This window comes from Vigna radiata, chromosome 1 (genome assembly GCF_000741045.1).
Source record: "Vigna radiata var. radiata cultivar VC1973A chromosome 1, Vradiata_ver6, whole genome shotgun sequence".
NCBI lineage: Eukaryota > Viridiplantae > Streptophyta > Magnoliopsida > Fabales > Fabaceae > Vigna > Vigna radiata.
In genome coordinates, this window is record NC_028351.1 from 20,791,451 (window position 1) to 20,805,094 (window position 13,644).

The 13,644-nt window shown below is 30.5% G+C and overlaps 2 protein-coding genes across 6 annotated transcripts; both read right to left on the reverse strand.

Annotated features, from left to right (window-relative positions):
• Window positions 1–4,620: 4,620 nt before the first annotated feature.
• Window positions 4,621–8,345, reverse strand: LOC106758553 (pentatricopeptide repeat-containing protein At4g39620, chloroplastic). 5 transcript variants are annotated; one of them, XM_014641737.2, is made up of 3 exons: window positions 7,948–8,345; window positions 5,947–7,286; window positions 4,621–4,736 (listed from the first exon to the last, which is right to left on the reverse strand). In XM_014641737.2, the coding sequence occupies exons 1-2, from the start codon at window positions 8,239–8,241 to the stop codon at window positions 5,982–5,984; spliced, it is 1,599 nt and encodes a 532-aa protein (XP_014497223.1). In that variant the 5' UTR covers window positions 8,242–8,345; the 3' UTR covers window positions 4,621–4,736; window positions 5,947–5,981. The 5 variants fall into 5 exon arrangements, with proteins under 5 accessions (XP_014497223.1, XP_022641790.1, XP_014497146.1 ...); XM_022786069.1 differs by lacking the exon at window positions 4,621–4,736 and adding an exon at window positions 4,744–5,071; XM_014641660.2 differs by lacking the exon at window positions 4,621–4,736 and adding an exon at window positions 4,744–5,121.
• A 3,083-nt stretch (window positions 8,346–11,428) lies between these two features.
• LOC106777258 (cytochrome P450 CYP736A12) lies at window positions 11,429–13,349 on the reverse strand. The gene is made up of 2 exons (XM_014665198.2): window positions 12,377–13,349; window positions 11,429–12,307 (listed from the first exon to the last, which is right to left on the reverse strand). The coding sequence occupies exons 1-2, from the start codon at window positions 13,241–13,243 to the stop codon at window positions 11,681–11,683; spliced, it is 1,494 nt and encodes a 497-aa protein (XP_014520684.1). The 5' UTR covers window positions 13,244–13,349; the 3' UTR covers window positions 11,429–11,680.
• Window positions 13,350–13,644: the final 295 nt, after the last annotated feature.

The window sequence follows — 13,644 nt, forward strand, 5'->3', positions numbered from 1 at the left end:
GTTTAGAATAAACTTTAACCACTGTGCAAGATAAAAAACAATAAAATCATTTTTTACCTTTGAGATTTGGAAAGAGTAACATAAAATGACAAAGTTTATATTCATTTTACACACATTNNTAAATATAAAATGATTATAAAAGAGTAAACTTTTTCAATTTTTAAAAAATATCTCTGATTCAAATTGCTACCACCATCTTCAATTGGGTTGAAATGAGAGAAAAAATGTTGGAATGATGACAAAGAAAATGTTGAGATGAGAGAGAAAATATATTTGATGACAAAGGGTTTTTTTTCAATTGGGGCAACAGTAGGATGACACAGAAAATGTTGGAGTGAGAGAGATGAAAGAGAAAGGGTTGAGAGGAATGAGGGAGGTGACTAAGGGTTTGGGGGTTTCTTTTTTTTTTTTTTAGTTTTGAGAATGAAAATTATTTAAATATCCTTTACCTTAAAACTTAGAATTCATGATAAATGAGGGTATTTTTGTCTACTATAATCCGGTACACATTGTTAAAACGTACCAACTGAAAAACAGGCGTACGCGTGTTAACAAACCCCTATATATATATATATATATATATATATATATATATATATGGGTTTGTTCACGCGCGTACGTCTGTTTTCAGTTGGTACATTTTAACAATGTGTACCGGATTATAGTAGACAAAAATACTCTCATATATTATAGATTCTAAGTTTTAAAGTTAAGAATATTTAAATAATTTTCATTCTCAAAACTAAAAAAAAAAAAAGAAACCTCCAAACTCTTACTCACTTCTCTCTCATTCCTCTCAATCCTTTCTTTTTCATCTCTCTCACTCCAACCTTTTTCTCTGTCATCAAAAAAATAAAAAAACATTGACCGTTAAGCAATTTCTTATAAAAAAAATGATTTTATAACGAGCTTTCATTTTATAATTTTTGTCTTATTTGATATAATTTCACAAGCATAATGACATATGAAGGAATTGGTAATTCGCTTGAAAAAAAATCAGAAACACTTGTTGTTAAACAATTTCTTACAAAAAATTATTTTATAATGAGTTTTCATTTAATAATTTTTGTCTTATGTAATTTTATCTAATTTTCACAAGCATAATTACATCAGAAGGAATTGGTAATTGGCCTGAAGGTTTTTTAAGAGATGACGATTCAACATCTGCAAATGATGAAATTAGAGAGGTTAGTGAAAATGATGAAATTGGAGAGATCTTGAATGAACCTTTGCCTAAAGGCGAATATGCCAATGACTCAATTCTTTACAAAGATAAATTGTTTAACGATGAGTATTTCTAATTTTTTTCAGTTGGATCTACCATAGGATGATAGAGAAAAGGTTGGAGTGAGAAAGATGAAAGAGAAATGATTAAGAAAAATGAGAGATGTGAGTAAGAGTTTGGAGGTTTCTTTTTTTTTTTTTTTTTTAGTTTTGATAATAAAAATTATTTAAATATCCTTGACTTTAAAACTTAGAATCCATAATATATGAGAGTATTTTTATCTACTATAATCTGATACACATTGTTGAAACATACCAACTGAAACAGCGTACGCACGTTAACAAACTCCATATATATATATATATATATATTTTGTTAGTACATGTTAATGAATTATGTATTCATTGTATAATGTATATTTGAAGATATTATTTTTTATAATGATTTCTTTTTTATCTATCATACCTTTAGAAAAAATAATAAAAAATGATAAGATAAGATGGATGAATCAAAATATGAGTAAATTAGGTAAATTCTAAGAAATTCTTTTACATATGATTAACTATTTCTGAAAAAAAAATTGTCTCCATTTACGTGTCTTAATTCATAAAGTTTAGTATTATTAGCTCTCACAGTACAAATCTCGACTCCTATTGATTTAGAAGTAAAACCATTAATTTAGAAGTAAAATCATTTAAGTATTTACAATTTAAAGCTTCTGATTTCAATTTTTATTTTGTGAAGTTTTAAGTAATATTATTCTACTATGTATTTAAAATATATTAACTTTGATGTATTAAAGATGTGATAGAGGATGGTATTTTAGGATTAACAATTAGACATTTAATTATTTTAATAATAAACAATTTTGACATAAATAAAAAAGTTTTATAAACAAGTTTTATTATTTTGAAATATAATATTTATTAAAAAATTATTTTTTGTAAAATTCTTTATTAGATTTTATTTTTTATTCATCTTTTTGAATATTTGATATTATAGGAGTGATTTTCTTTTGCGAGTTTTTCTTATTTGTCCAACCAATTTCTTTGTTATAAGTAGATTTATTGTTCTTTTTTTGGTTAAATATGTTCTCTCTTTGCATGCACTTTCCATTTAATTGCATATATCTTTAGAGTTACCAATATTAGTCTTTGATGGTCAATGATCATAATGGTATGATTTGATTGTTTTTATGATGTTTCTATGTGTAAATGGAATATTATGTGAGATTGAAGTTGTTTGGTGTTTTAGAGTTGTCATACCATGTAAGGGAAGCTAGTATGAATTCTTAAAATTTTGGGCTCTTGAGTATAATCTAAAGGCATGTTAGTAGTGTAAAATTTGAGATAGTATAATATTATATTAAAATCTATGATTTATGGTTGTTAAGTATTGTGATTATGTGTTGCCTTGTATGAAATTGTAGTATATTGTGACCATGTTTTTGCTGAAGTAAAATTATTGATTTGGGTATGTGATTGAATGAGAGAGCTATAATTTTAGTAATTGGCCAAATTGATACCGATTATAAAATGATTTTATAATTGGTTGTGTTAGAAAAGAGTGAAAGTACCCATTTGAGCAAGTAAGCAAGCTATACTTTTCCATTCATGTTTGTTACTGTCATGATGTTAGACAATAATAAAGGGGCATTGACACTGGTTAAAATTTTCAAAGTCAGAGAACATTTCGTTCTAGGAAGATGGACACAAGATTTGTACCACCAAGCACCAATTCGATAATGGGACTTGGTTGTTTCTGGATAAACACGTACTTCATTGGATGAAACCAATTTGTGCCGTTAGGTACCACCCTATGTTGCTAGGTCGCTAGCCAAAATTCTTTAACTTTCATCCAGTGATATTTTAAGGGTCTTAGCGTAGGGTGCTAGAGTGGTTCAATTGGGTGTCAAACCCATGCGAAGATGGTGATGTGTGTGCTCCATGTACTGTTAGCCATCATTCTCCTTTGTGTGTTTTGATGCCTACATTTCATGTTTTTATTTATTTTTTATTAGTGGTTATCATAGTGATGTTATTGATTCAAAAGGTTAAATAAAGGTATTAATTGGTGAAAATGTAAGGATTTCCATGAGAAAAATCCTATTTCATTAGGGTATGCATTAAGGTAAAAACTCTTTTATAATGTTAAGTTATCTTGAACTTTACTATTCATTCATACTCATATTGAGAAGAATGACTAAGTGGTAAGAATGGTATGAGGTCTTGTTATAAAGACAACTCAAGGATCTAACCTTGATGTGATAACTTAGGTGGGTTAGCATGATACACCACCATAAGTACATGGTTTCATGAGTCTGACTTAATTGTACTTATTAAGATAAATTGAAACTAAAAAAAATATAATTATATGTATGAAATTGTGTAATAACTACAATTAAATTTGATGTGGATATTAAATGATTAAATATTATAGATATATGTTATGTCTTTTTCAACTAACTTACCCTAGTGTGTTTATTGGTTTTTTTTGTGCTTTATTATTTTTTGTTTTGGTGTAAATAAATAATGATATAGAAGTTGATGCATCTTTGGACTATGAGAAAGTTACATTTTTAGTTTATAGGATAACGTTTTCTTTTCTCATGTTTAGTTTAGGATAATTTTTTGTTTTGGTAGTTTCTTGTATATATCATGTTAATATAGTTATATTTCTTTAGGATAACTATACTAATATATTATATATTGTGAGTTATCTATTATTGTCTATTAAATGTTTTTATTTAATATTATTTTACTATTAAATGAATATAAAAAAACTAAATATAATTTAAAATGTCAAAATCAATATTATTTAAATAGAGTAGAGACACGGTTTAAAAATAATTTAATAGAAAAAGTTCAAAAATATAAAAATCATGAATTTGTATTTAAACAAATAATTTTATAACTATTAAGATATGTAAATATGTTAAATCTGAATTGATTTTATTTTATATTTAGTTTTTTAAAAATATTTTTGTTTAAATTAGACCGATCAAATTTAGTTAACAAAATATTTGAAGCAAACATCCATTATATGTTGGATATATGAACTTGTTTAAACCATTTAGTTTTCTATTGAGTTAGTCTAATATTTTTTGTGTTTATTTTAGGATAATTTTCATTTTCCTTTCTGGAAATATATATACACTACTTGTCCTCCCTGTAGGTTCAAAAATTCACACTTCCTTCTAATGTGAAAGAATACATCAAGATAGAGAGTGCAATTCAACTAAACATTTAAGACAATGACATTAGAAAGTCGAACCATTCATATACTCTATGTGCAAAAACAACCGAAATTTTCAACAAATTGTTTCATTAGTTTTCAGTGCAGTGCAGAAAATGACAAGTCAATTTTTCTTCATGATTTCAAATCACATCAGAATGATCATTTGTACATGAATAAAAAATAACATTAATAAAAACTCAATTTTGTTTAGTTACAGATTTACTCATTGCTTTTCACCAGCAAGGCAGTTCTTCTGGAAATGGTTGCAAGTTACCTATGAACAAAAGTGTACCCATTCATATAGTCAGTCAGTTGTTTTTCAATACAGTTATACTGTTTGAAAGATGTGTGGTGTTGTACTATTTAGATAGTTGTGGTCAACTACCACCACTAACCAAAGTTTTATTATTTGAGGTTGGAAATAGAAATCACATGAAGTAATTTGGCTTGGCTAAAAGACCAAATAAATCACATAACTATGAAATCTTAACAACTTCTTCCTTCATTGACCTTTTTGATCTCCCTCTTTTCCTTTTCATACAATTAAAACCCATGCTATCTCCTTTCTTCACAAGTGCCTCTACCTTATTTCTCTGCTCCAGCAAGTCACTAACAATCAACTGAGAATTTCTCTTTGTACTTCCTAACATGTCATTGAACTAGAAAGTCGGAAGATTAAGCACCCAAACAAATTCTTTCAAACACTAGATAAAAAAGAAATTTCCAGAGTTATAAATTTAAAATCCATTACAAAATTTGACAGTCATTGTCTCTTGTCCTGTATCATCACCAGTTGTAATTTCTGACAAGAAATATCTGAGTATAGAATATGCAGTTCTTGAAGCCAAGGCAAGAAGATATTCTGTGTCTATATTTCTTTTGGTTAAACTTCATTAAAATGAGTTTAGTGCTTCATTTGCAACTGACAAACTTGCAACTATCAAACAAGATAAATAAACATGTTTAGGGGAATAGAAACAACATAGGGTGAACAATAACAAGTGAACAAACAATATTACATTGTGTTGTTTCATAAATTTCTTTAAAAGATAACCAATTAAAGGAAATAATTTTTATGCATAGACCAGTAATGAAACATTAACACATCTATGGAAAATGAACAGACATTATTATCTCTCCTATTAGTGTTTTTTGTCCTAAAAATATTAATTTTGGCATCAAATATCAATTTAACCCACATTTTAAAGTGTGCAAGTTGTCCTGGATTTTAATTGTTGTAACTTCCTAATTTATTAAAGGTATCATCTTGAATTACCATAAATAATAAAGGAAATGTTGTTAGAGCTAATCATTTGAAAAGTCTCATGAGATGAATTAGTTATATTCAAGTAAATAACATCACCGCATAAAGTAAACATGGAAAGTGATGTCATATGATGACCAAGGGAAAATCTGTTCCTCGGGACAATCAATAAGATGTAAATTTAACTACTGAAAAGTGATGGCAAATTGATATAGCATACCATCTCTTAAGTGAACAGAGCTGATTGTTTGCAAGTCACCTATGAGCTAAAAAGTTCTTTACGTGGGTTGCCAACTTTGCAAAATCTTGGGAGTTGTTTGAATCAGCGCTGGCACCAGTAGATTTGGAATTTGATTTGTTGGAATCAGTTAGGGCGTTAGCAGATTCTGAATTTGACGTATTTGAATCAGAGTTGGCATTAACAGATTCTGAATATACTGTGTTTGAATCAGTTGCAACATTAGCACATACCAAATTTGCTGTGTTTGAATCAGTTGCAACATTAGCAGATTCTGAATTTGCTGGTACAGAATCCAAAGCATTCAAGAAAAACCTCTTGTTAGGGATAATACCATCTTTATCCATATGCTTCAGCAATTCATCTAGAAGCTCCTTCTGTTTTGCTTTAGTGTAAGCCTTATAAAGAAGTTTATATGTTGATGAATCTGGATATATTTTTATACTTTTTGCCCTCTCAAACAGTGAATGTGCTTCCTGAGGTAAACCATTTAAGCAGTAAACATCAAGTATAGTATTTAACGTTGAAACTTTTATTTGAACTTTTGACTCCACCAGCTTATCAAACAATTGTACAGCACTGGAAACACAACCACAGAGGCCATACATATAGATGAGACTCTCATCGGTAACAAAGCTTGGGGTGTAACCCATGTCAATCATCTTCTCATAAACCTCTTCTGCTTTATTCTTGAGTCTTGCCTTCCCATAGTTCAAAATCATTGAATTGAAGGTGGACAGTGTTGGTTTCTGCTTGGAATACAACAAACTCTTGAATACCTGCTCCATCTTGCCAAACTCCTGCTTCTTCCCATAGGAATCAATGAGTAAGTTAAAGGTGATCAAGTCAGGTTTACATTTACTGCTTCTCATTTGAGCAAGTATTGCTTCCATTTCCCGAATCATCCCATTTTTACCATAAGCATCCATCACACCATTGAAAGTGTAAACATCCGGTGAAATTGTGCTCTCATCAAGATCCTTAAACAAAGAATTGACCTGCTTGAGGTCACGAGCCTGAGCAAAAGCTCTCAAAAGAATGTTGTATGTAACAACGTTTGGCTTACACCGCTCCATTCCCTTCATCTTCTGAAAGTAGCCAATGGCTTTGGACAAAGCCTTTGTTTTGTCCCGTGAATGAAGATGGGCCGTGATTAGTGCATTGTACACAGAAGTGTCAGGACGACATCCAGCATTACGCATCTCGGAGAAAAGCCACATAGCCATTCTGGTTTGCCCTCTCTTTCCCATAACTGATATCAGTTTGGAGTATATCCCATTATCAGCAATATACCATCGCTGTTTTTGCATCCATCTGAAAACCTGCACTTCAAACATTCATGTTCCTTATTTTAGCTAATGCATATTACTTAGTACTTGCATAATATGACTTCTATTTATTCTATTTCCTATAAATATGTTCCGAGAAGCTTTCTTATAAACATTTCTAAAACAGAAAAACAAAATTAACTTGCGTAAAAACAAATTTCATAATTTCTTCTTATTTTTCTTTCTCTCCTACTTATGGAAAAGCTCTTCATATTAAAACAATGACTTGTGTGTATCAGTCTCTGTTCCCTATCTACTTTCCCACACTTTGTTCTTGATATCACTCACAATTTGAGTCATATTACCGTCACGATCATGATACTATGGCGTGGTCATAGTTTCAAGGGCTATAAATCAAGGTTTTTGGGGTCACTACAGCGGCAATTGTGGTCAAATTTGTCCAAATTTTTGCACAGTACAAAGAATTGGGACAAGAACACAAGCTCTACTCAAATTTAAGACCTTAATATTATTAATTAAACACAATTATTGTTATTATTATGTTGTTATATGCATAAACAAACAGCAAGGCAAATGATGAGTGAAGATACTAATTTGATTTAATGAGTAAAAGTAACAATAACGAAAACCAAAAATGTTTCAGCAGCAGACACAAATTTAACTATTGCCTAACAGAGAGAGAAGGGGAAGGGACCTCAATACATTGGAGCCAGTTGCCTTCCCTGCCGAGTTCTTCAAAGAGCAAAAAGCAATGTTCGGTTCTGACCTGCGTCACGTACTTATTCAGAGTCTTGAGGATAGGCTCTTTGTCGCTTATCCTGCGCGTGAGCAAACGAACCAGCTCTTGAGCTTCGGCATTGTGGTTCGGTTGCTTCTTCCTGGGCTTTGGGCCGCCGCATGAAATTGAGGGAATTGGGGCGGCGCGTGGATGGGTGGCTGTTCCGTAAGTTCTAAAGGAAGGAGAAGAGTAGGAAGAGAGACTTGACATGGAAGCAAATTAACGGAAGAAGGAACAGGTAGGACTGAATGAGTAGATAACACAATCAGTTTACCCATAGGGATACTGGGTTGTTTGGCCCATCAACAGGGATGAGGAACAATGATATAAAAAAATTGAAATAGGTTTTTGTAATTATTTATATTGTTATGTAAGTAAAGGATACACTTTTTATAATTTTTTTACATTTTATCGTTAAACATTTTTTATTTTTTATATGAATTATTTTGTTATTAATTTTTTTAATTTTGTAAAATATACTATAATTTTACTTTATAAAAGAAATTTAACAGTCTTAAATTTTTTAAATTTATTATATATTATATATTTTATTATAAATTTATAATTTTATATAAATTAAAACAAATAATTATGTAATTTACTATTTGGTAATAATGTATGTTATATTTTGTAAATATATCATTTATGATTAGTACAGTGAAAATGATGTATAATATTAATCTTTATTGTGTTGAATATACACAGAGTCTTCTATTTATATAGAAAAAATATTAGTTAAAAGTTTAAAATACAAATAAAAAATTATAATAAAATAATTAAAGATTAAAAAAAAGATAAAGATAATATATATAATATTTTTCTTTAAATTATGCATACAAATCATATGGTACTAATATAATTAATAGATTTAGTGAAAATATTTGGTCTGTTCAAGTGATACTAAATTATTAATTATTTGTGAAAACGACATAGAAGATGAAATACTAATGAAAAAAACTCCTTTTAAGAAATTGTTCAATATAAATCTCTTCTTGTAAATCATAGGAATGTATTGTTGACATCCAGTGGATAAAGAAGTCTTGTTGAAGAGTCATCACAACTATAAATAAACTAACAAAATCATTTTTGTCTGAGGACAAAAAACATATATGGACGGGTCAAACGTAATTTTGACAAAAGGGAGGTCAGTAGAGACAATAATCGAATAAGTCATGAATGAACAGGAGAGTAAACTTAAAAATTCTAAGATTCTCTAATCAAGGACAAGGAAAAAGAACAACTTCAAAACTCTGAATAGTTGTCTGAGAGGAAACGAGAAGTTCGAAAACGCACAACGAACCTGAAAGAGGAAAAAGAGTGACCTTGAAACTCTAAATCGTTAACTAAGAGGAGACGGGACGTGTTACCACGCATAATGGAAAAGGGCGCAGATTCACAACTTTGAAAGCGTGTAGGAGCTCCAATAAAAACCTTGTTGACGACATGATGATCGCCTAGCTAAGACGATAAAAATCGTGTGATCGTCGGTCGAAACTAAAACTCTGGTGGTGACAATGGTAGACGATTGCGTCACTAGCAGCAGTAGATGACTCCACCGCCGACAATGTCGAGTGTAGTAATAGAGGCAACACAATTTTTTTTTTCTCAAAAGAACCTTGGGCTCTAGATACCATGTTGAATATAGTGAAAACTATGTAAAGAATTAATTTTTCTTGTGTTAAATTTACATATAAAATTCTCTATTTATAATAAAAAAAATATGAACTAACCCAAAATACAAATAAGAAATAATAAAAAACTAAAGATAAAAATATATATATATATATATATATATATATATATATATATATATATATATATATATATATAATAATTTATAACTTCTCATTTCCTTTATTACGACCAATATAGATGAATGTAAGAGTAAGAATTCAACTGTGAATTTGAATCATACGTTAAGTATTAGAAGAAGTTGAACAATATATAAAAGAAAAGTGTGATATTAACCTATTTGGATTAAGTCACGATTTATTGGTATCAAGTGGTTGTCTTAGTAACTTGTTCAAAATGAGTGAAAAATCCTAGTGAATTTCTCGTATTATTGATCATTTATTTCAGTTTTCCTTGTGTTATTATTCTCGAATGTAAATATAGATCAAGATTGTGTCAATTCAACATTCCTTAGGAAAAACAATTATACAATTTGTATAACATAATGCTAGTAGTAGTGCTCATGGAATAAAGCTTATATGTCCAACTTGAATTATTTGGATCGAATTAGATTTAATACTACCATAACACCATGTAATAACTTTATTTGGATATATATAACTTTGACATGCCATGATGGAATACTAGATTTCTTAACTAATCTAAGCATTGAAAGAATTTTGATGATGAGTATCCCTAGTTAGTAAAGAATTAAGAAATCTTAAACTTAATTAGTTATAAATGGATTGAACTCATGATAATTTAAATATCAATCAAAATTCATAATTACTTTTACTAGTTATTTATAACTTATCTCTTATATTATACATAAAACAAAAATACATAATATATAATCTCTTATTCAAGATAAAAAAAAATAACACAAATATTTATCTAAGTCCAGTCATTAATGTAGGATAAAAACTTGTCAGAGAGTCTTAGTGCTCATAATTTAACAAACAAAAAAACTTAAAACCAAATCTAAAACATCCTTATTTTATGGTAACTAAAATATTAAATATTTTTTTATTCTTGTAAATAATATTAGTATAATCCATAAAAGGTTATATAATTGATTATAAAAGTTGAATCGATTATAAAATATAGCATAAACGAAAATGGGAGACAACAATGCAACAAAAAATAAGAATGTTAAGTAGTTCCTCAAATTTGCAGAGGATAATAAATAAAAATTCACATAATAATAAAGTCAATCTCTATTAAATTAAATATGAATACAAGAAAATTATATAAAAAATATAAAAAAATGCTAATACATCAAAATAATAATATTTTCAAATTAAAAAAATAAAAAGAAAAAAAAACCTAAAATTTATTCCAATAATTACTTAATAATGAGCATTCAATTAAAGTTTCCAATGAACAACCATTGTCAAAATTTTATTCCAATAATTACTACAAAAATCTAGATTTTACTAGGATTTCTTTTGCTTCAGACTGTTTTAATTCTTGATAAATATATTTTCCGTGGTTAGAAACATATTAGACAAAAACACCATCGTTGTTATCGAAGGTTTTTAAAACCATATAAAAAAACCTCTTCTATATTATATTATTTTTGTTGTAAATAATGTAATAGTTATCTAAATAGGAATCCACATTTAAATGAGAGCACCCTATAAATATACCAATGAGTTTTTCTTTCAAAAACTACAAAAAAAAGATTAACCCACACTCTCTTGTATAATACCCCCACTTAAAATAAATAAACCGGACATACTAAACTTTGACTAATTTAATTTTTTTACATACATAATCGACCGCCAAACCCCACAAATAATTATATATCAACCAACATAGTTATTTATTCTACAAACATGACAATGACATTGTTTATTTATTTATGATCGATACTCTTGTATATTTCTTTGTTATTTTGCAGTAGAAATTATAATTGTTTCTATTCGATATTCTATTATTGAAGTTGAGCTAATTATACATTACTATGGAATCGATTTCAATAGTCTATTTCAGTGGAAAGCCTGTAAGAAGGAACGGCCCGCAGAGGATTAGCTCTTGGCATTGTGAGGCCAAACTCATCTGCCATATCCAACTCAGATGGTAACATGTTATTTGGAAGCTTCCAATCAAAACAATGGACGACTTGTGCGACTGTATGACGAATCACAGTTAGACCCAACTGTATTCCTGGACACCCTCTTCTGCCAGACCCAAATGGTATCAGCTCAAACTCACGCCCTCTAACATCTATGTTCCTTCCTTCAAATCTCTCTGGCCAGAATTTCTCTGGTTCATCCCAAGCACTTGGGTCTCTCATAATAGCCCATGCATTCACTATAACCCTTGATTTTTTAGGAATGAAATAATCTCCAACCATGCAGTCTTCTATGGACTGGTGTGGTATCAGCAAAGGTGCCACCGGATGCAGTCTCAGGCTTTCCTTTACAACCATGTCCAAATACTCTAACTTCTCTAAGTCTGATTCTTTCACCTTCCTCTCCATACCCACCATGCTTTCCAATTCCATTTGAACTTTCTTCATCACCCTTGGATTCTTTAGCAGCTCTGAAAGTGTCCACTCTATTGCTGTAGCAGAAGTATCCATCGAGCCAGCCAACATATCCTGTACCAACAAAGTGTCAAAGAAAGAGCGAAGATTTTAGATATGTATATATGGTCTTATATATCTTACCAACAATATGGCTTTGATATTGGGCCTCTCAATTCGGTATTCGGATTCTTCAGTACCCACGAATCCCAACATGACATCAACAAAATCCTTTGTCTTGTCTTCTCCCTTCTGTGATTGCATGTGCTCGTCAATGATTTTCTCAAAGAAGTCATCGAAGATTTTGCCAACTACTTTCATGCGCTTCTTTAAGCCTTGTAGGTCAAGTGCACCGATGTAAGGGATGTAATCTCCCATGTTAGGAGTTGCTGATAAATGCATTCCCTCTTGCATCACAGCCTTGAACCCTTTCTCATCCAAGTCCTTGTCCATGTACTTTTTCCCTAAGACCATTCTACAAGCCATGTTTGCGCTGAGTGTTGAGACTTTAGCGCTGAGATTAACAGCAGCTCCATCTTTGGCTGCCTCTCTCAGATCCTTGATCAATAGGTCAAGCTCCTCTTCCCTCATGCTTCTGAAGGAGTTAATCTTGGTTTGGCTTAGCAATTCCAACGTGCACATCTTCCGCATGTTGCGCCAGTAAGAACCATATTCACCAAAGCTTAAGTTCCTCTGCTCCCAAGAGATGTATCTTGCAGCTTCATGAGGTGGTCTACTAGCAAAAACAAGGTCATGGGTCTTGAGGAAGAGCTCAGCAGCTTGGGGTGAAGAAACAACGATAGTGGGCACAACACCTAACCGCAAGTACATGACAGATCCATATTCTTTGGCTAGTTGGTGCAGATCACGATGGGGATTTGGTCCCAACTTGTGAAGGCTACCCAAAATTGGCAACCCTCGTGGACCCGGTGGTAATTTCTTTCCCTTGCTGTTCCTTCTCCACAGCCACAGACAAGCAAGAGAAAGCAAAAGAATCGCTATCCAAATCATGGTAGCCACTCAGACTTCAAATAGCTACCACAAAGTGTCTGTGTTTGCTGACAAAAGAGAACTAGTGGTGTTTCTCTTTGTGATAGGGTATATATATCTACATATGTATAGATATATAGATATGTTCGACAATGATATCTTTGACAACTTTTTTGACAACGAGACATATGTCATCATTTTATTGGTTTATTTGAATTTATGTTTAAAAAATATTTAAAACGGATCAATCCCAAACTGCCATCTATGTGTTCTAAAAAAGTTATTAAAAAAATGTTTTTAAAAAAAGTTTTTCCATGCGATATAGGTATGTGGGGGTAAATATGATGAATGATTAGGAGTGAAAAGCATGAGAACTAATATTTATCTGGGGTGAGACAAAGACACATAGAGGTTTCCGCGTG

Coding starts and splice junctions, on each gene's coding strand:
- LOC106758553 (XM_014641737.2), bottom strand. CDS start 8,241: ATGTCAAGTCTCTCTTCCTACTCTTCTCCTTCCTTTAGAACTTACGGA. Junction 7,287..7,947: donor ACTGGCTCCAATGTATTGAG/GTCCCTTCCCCT, acceptor TTTGAAGTGCAG/GTTTTCAGATGGATGCAAAA.
- LOC106777258 (XM_014665198.2), bottom strand. CDS start 13,243: ATGATTTGGATAGCGATTCTTTTGCTTTCTCTTGCTTGTCTGTGGCTG. Junction 12,308..12,376: donor ATATCAAAGCCATATTGTTG/GTAAGATATATA, acceptor TTGTTGGTACAG/GATATGTTGGCTGGCTCGAT.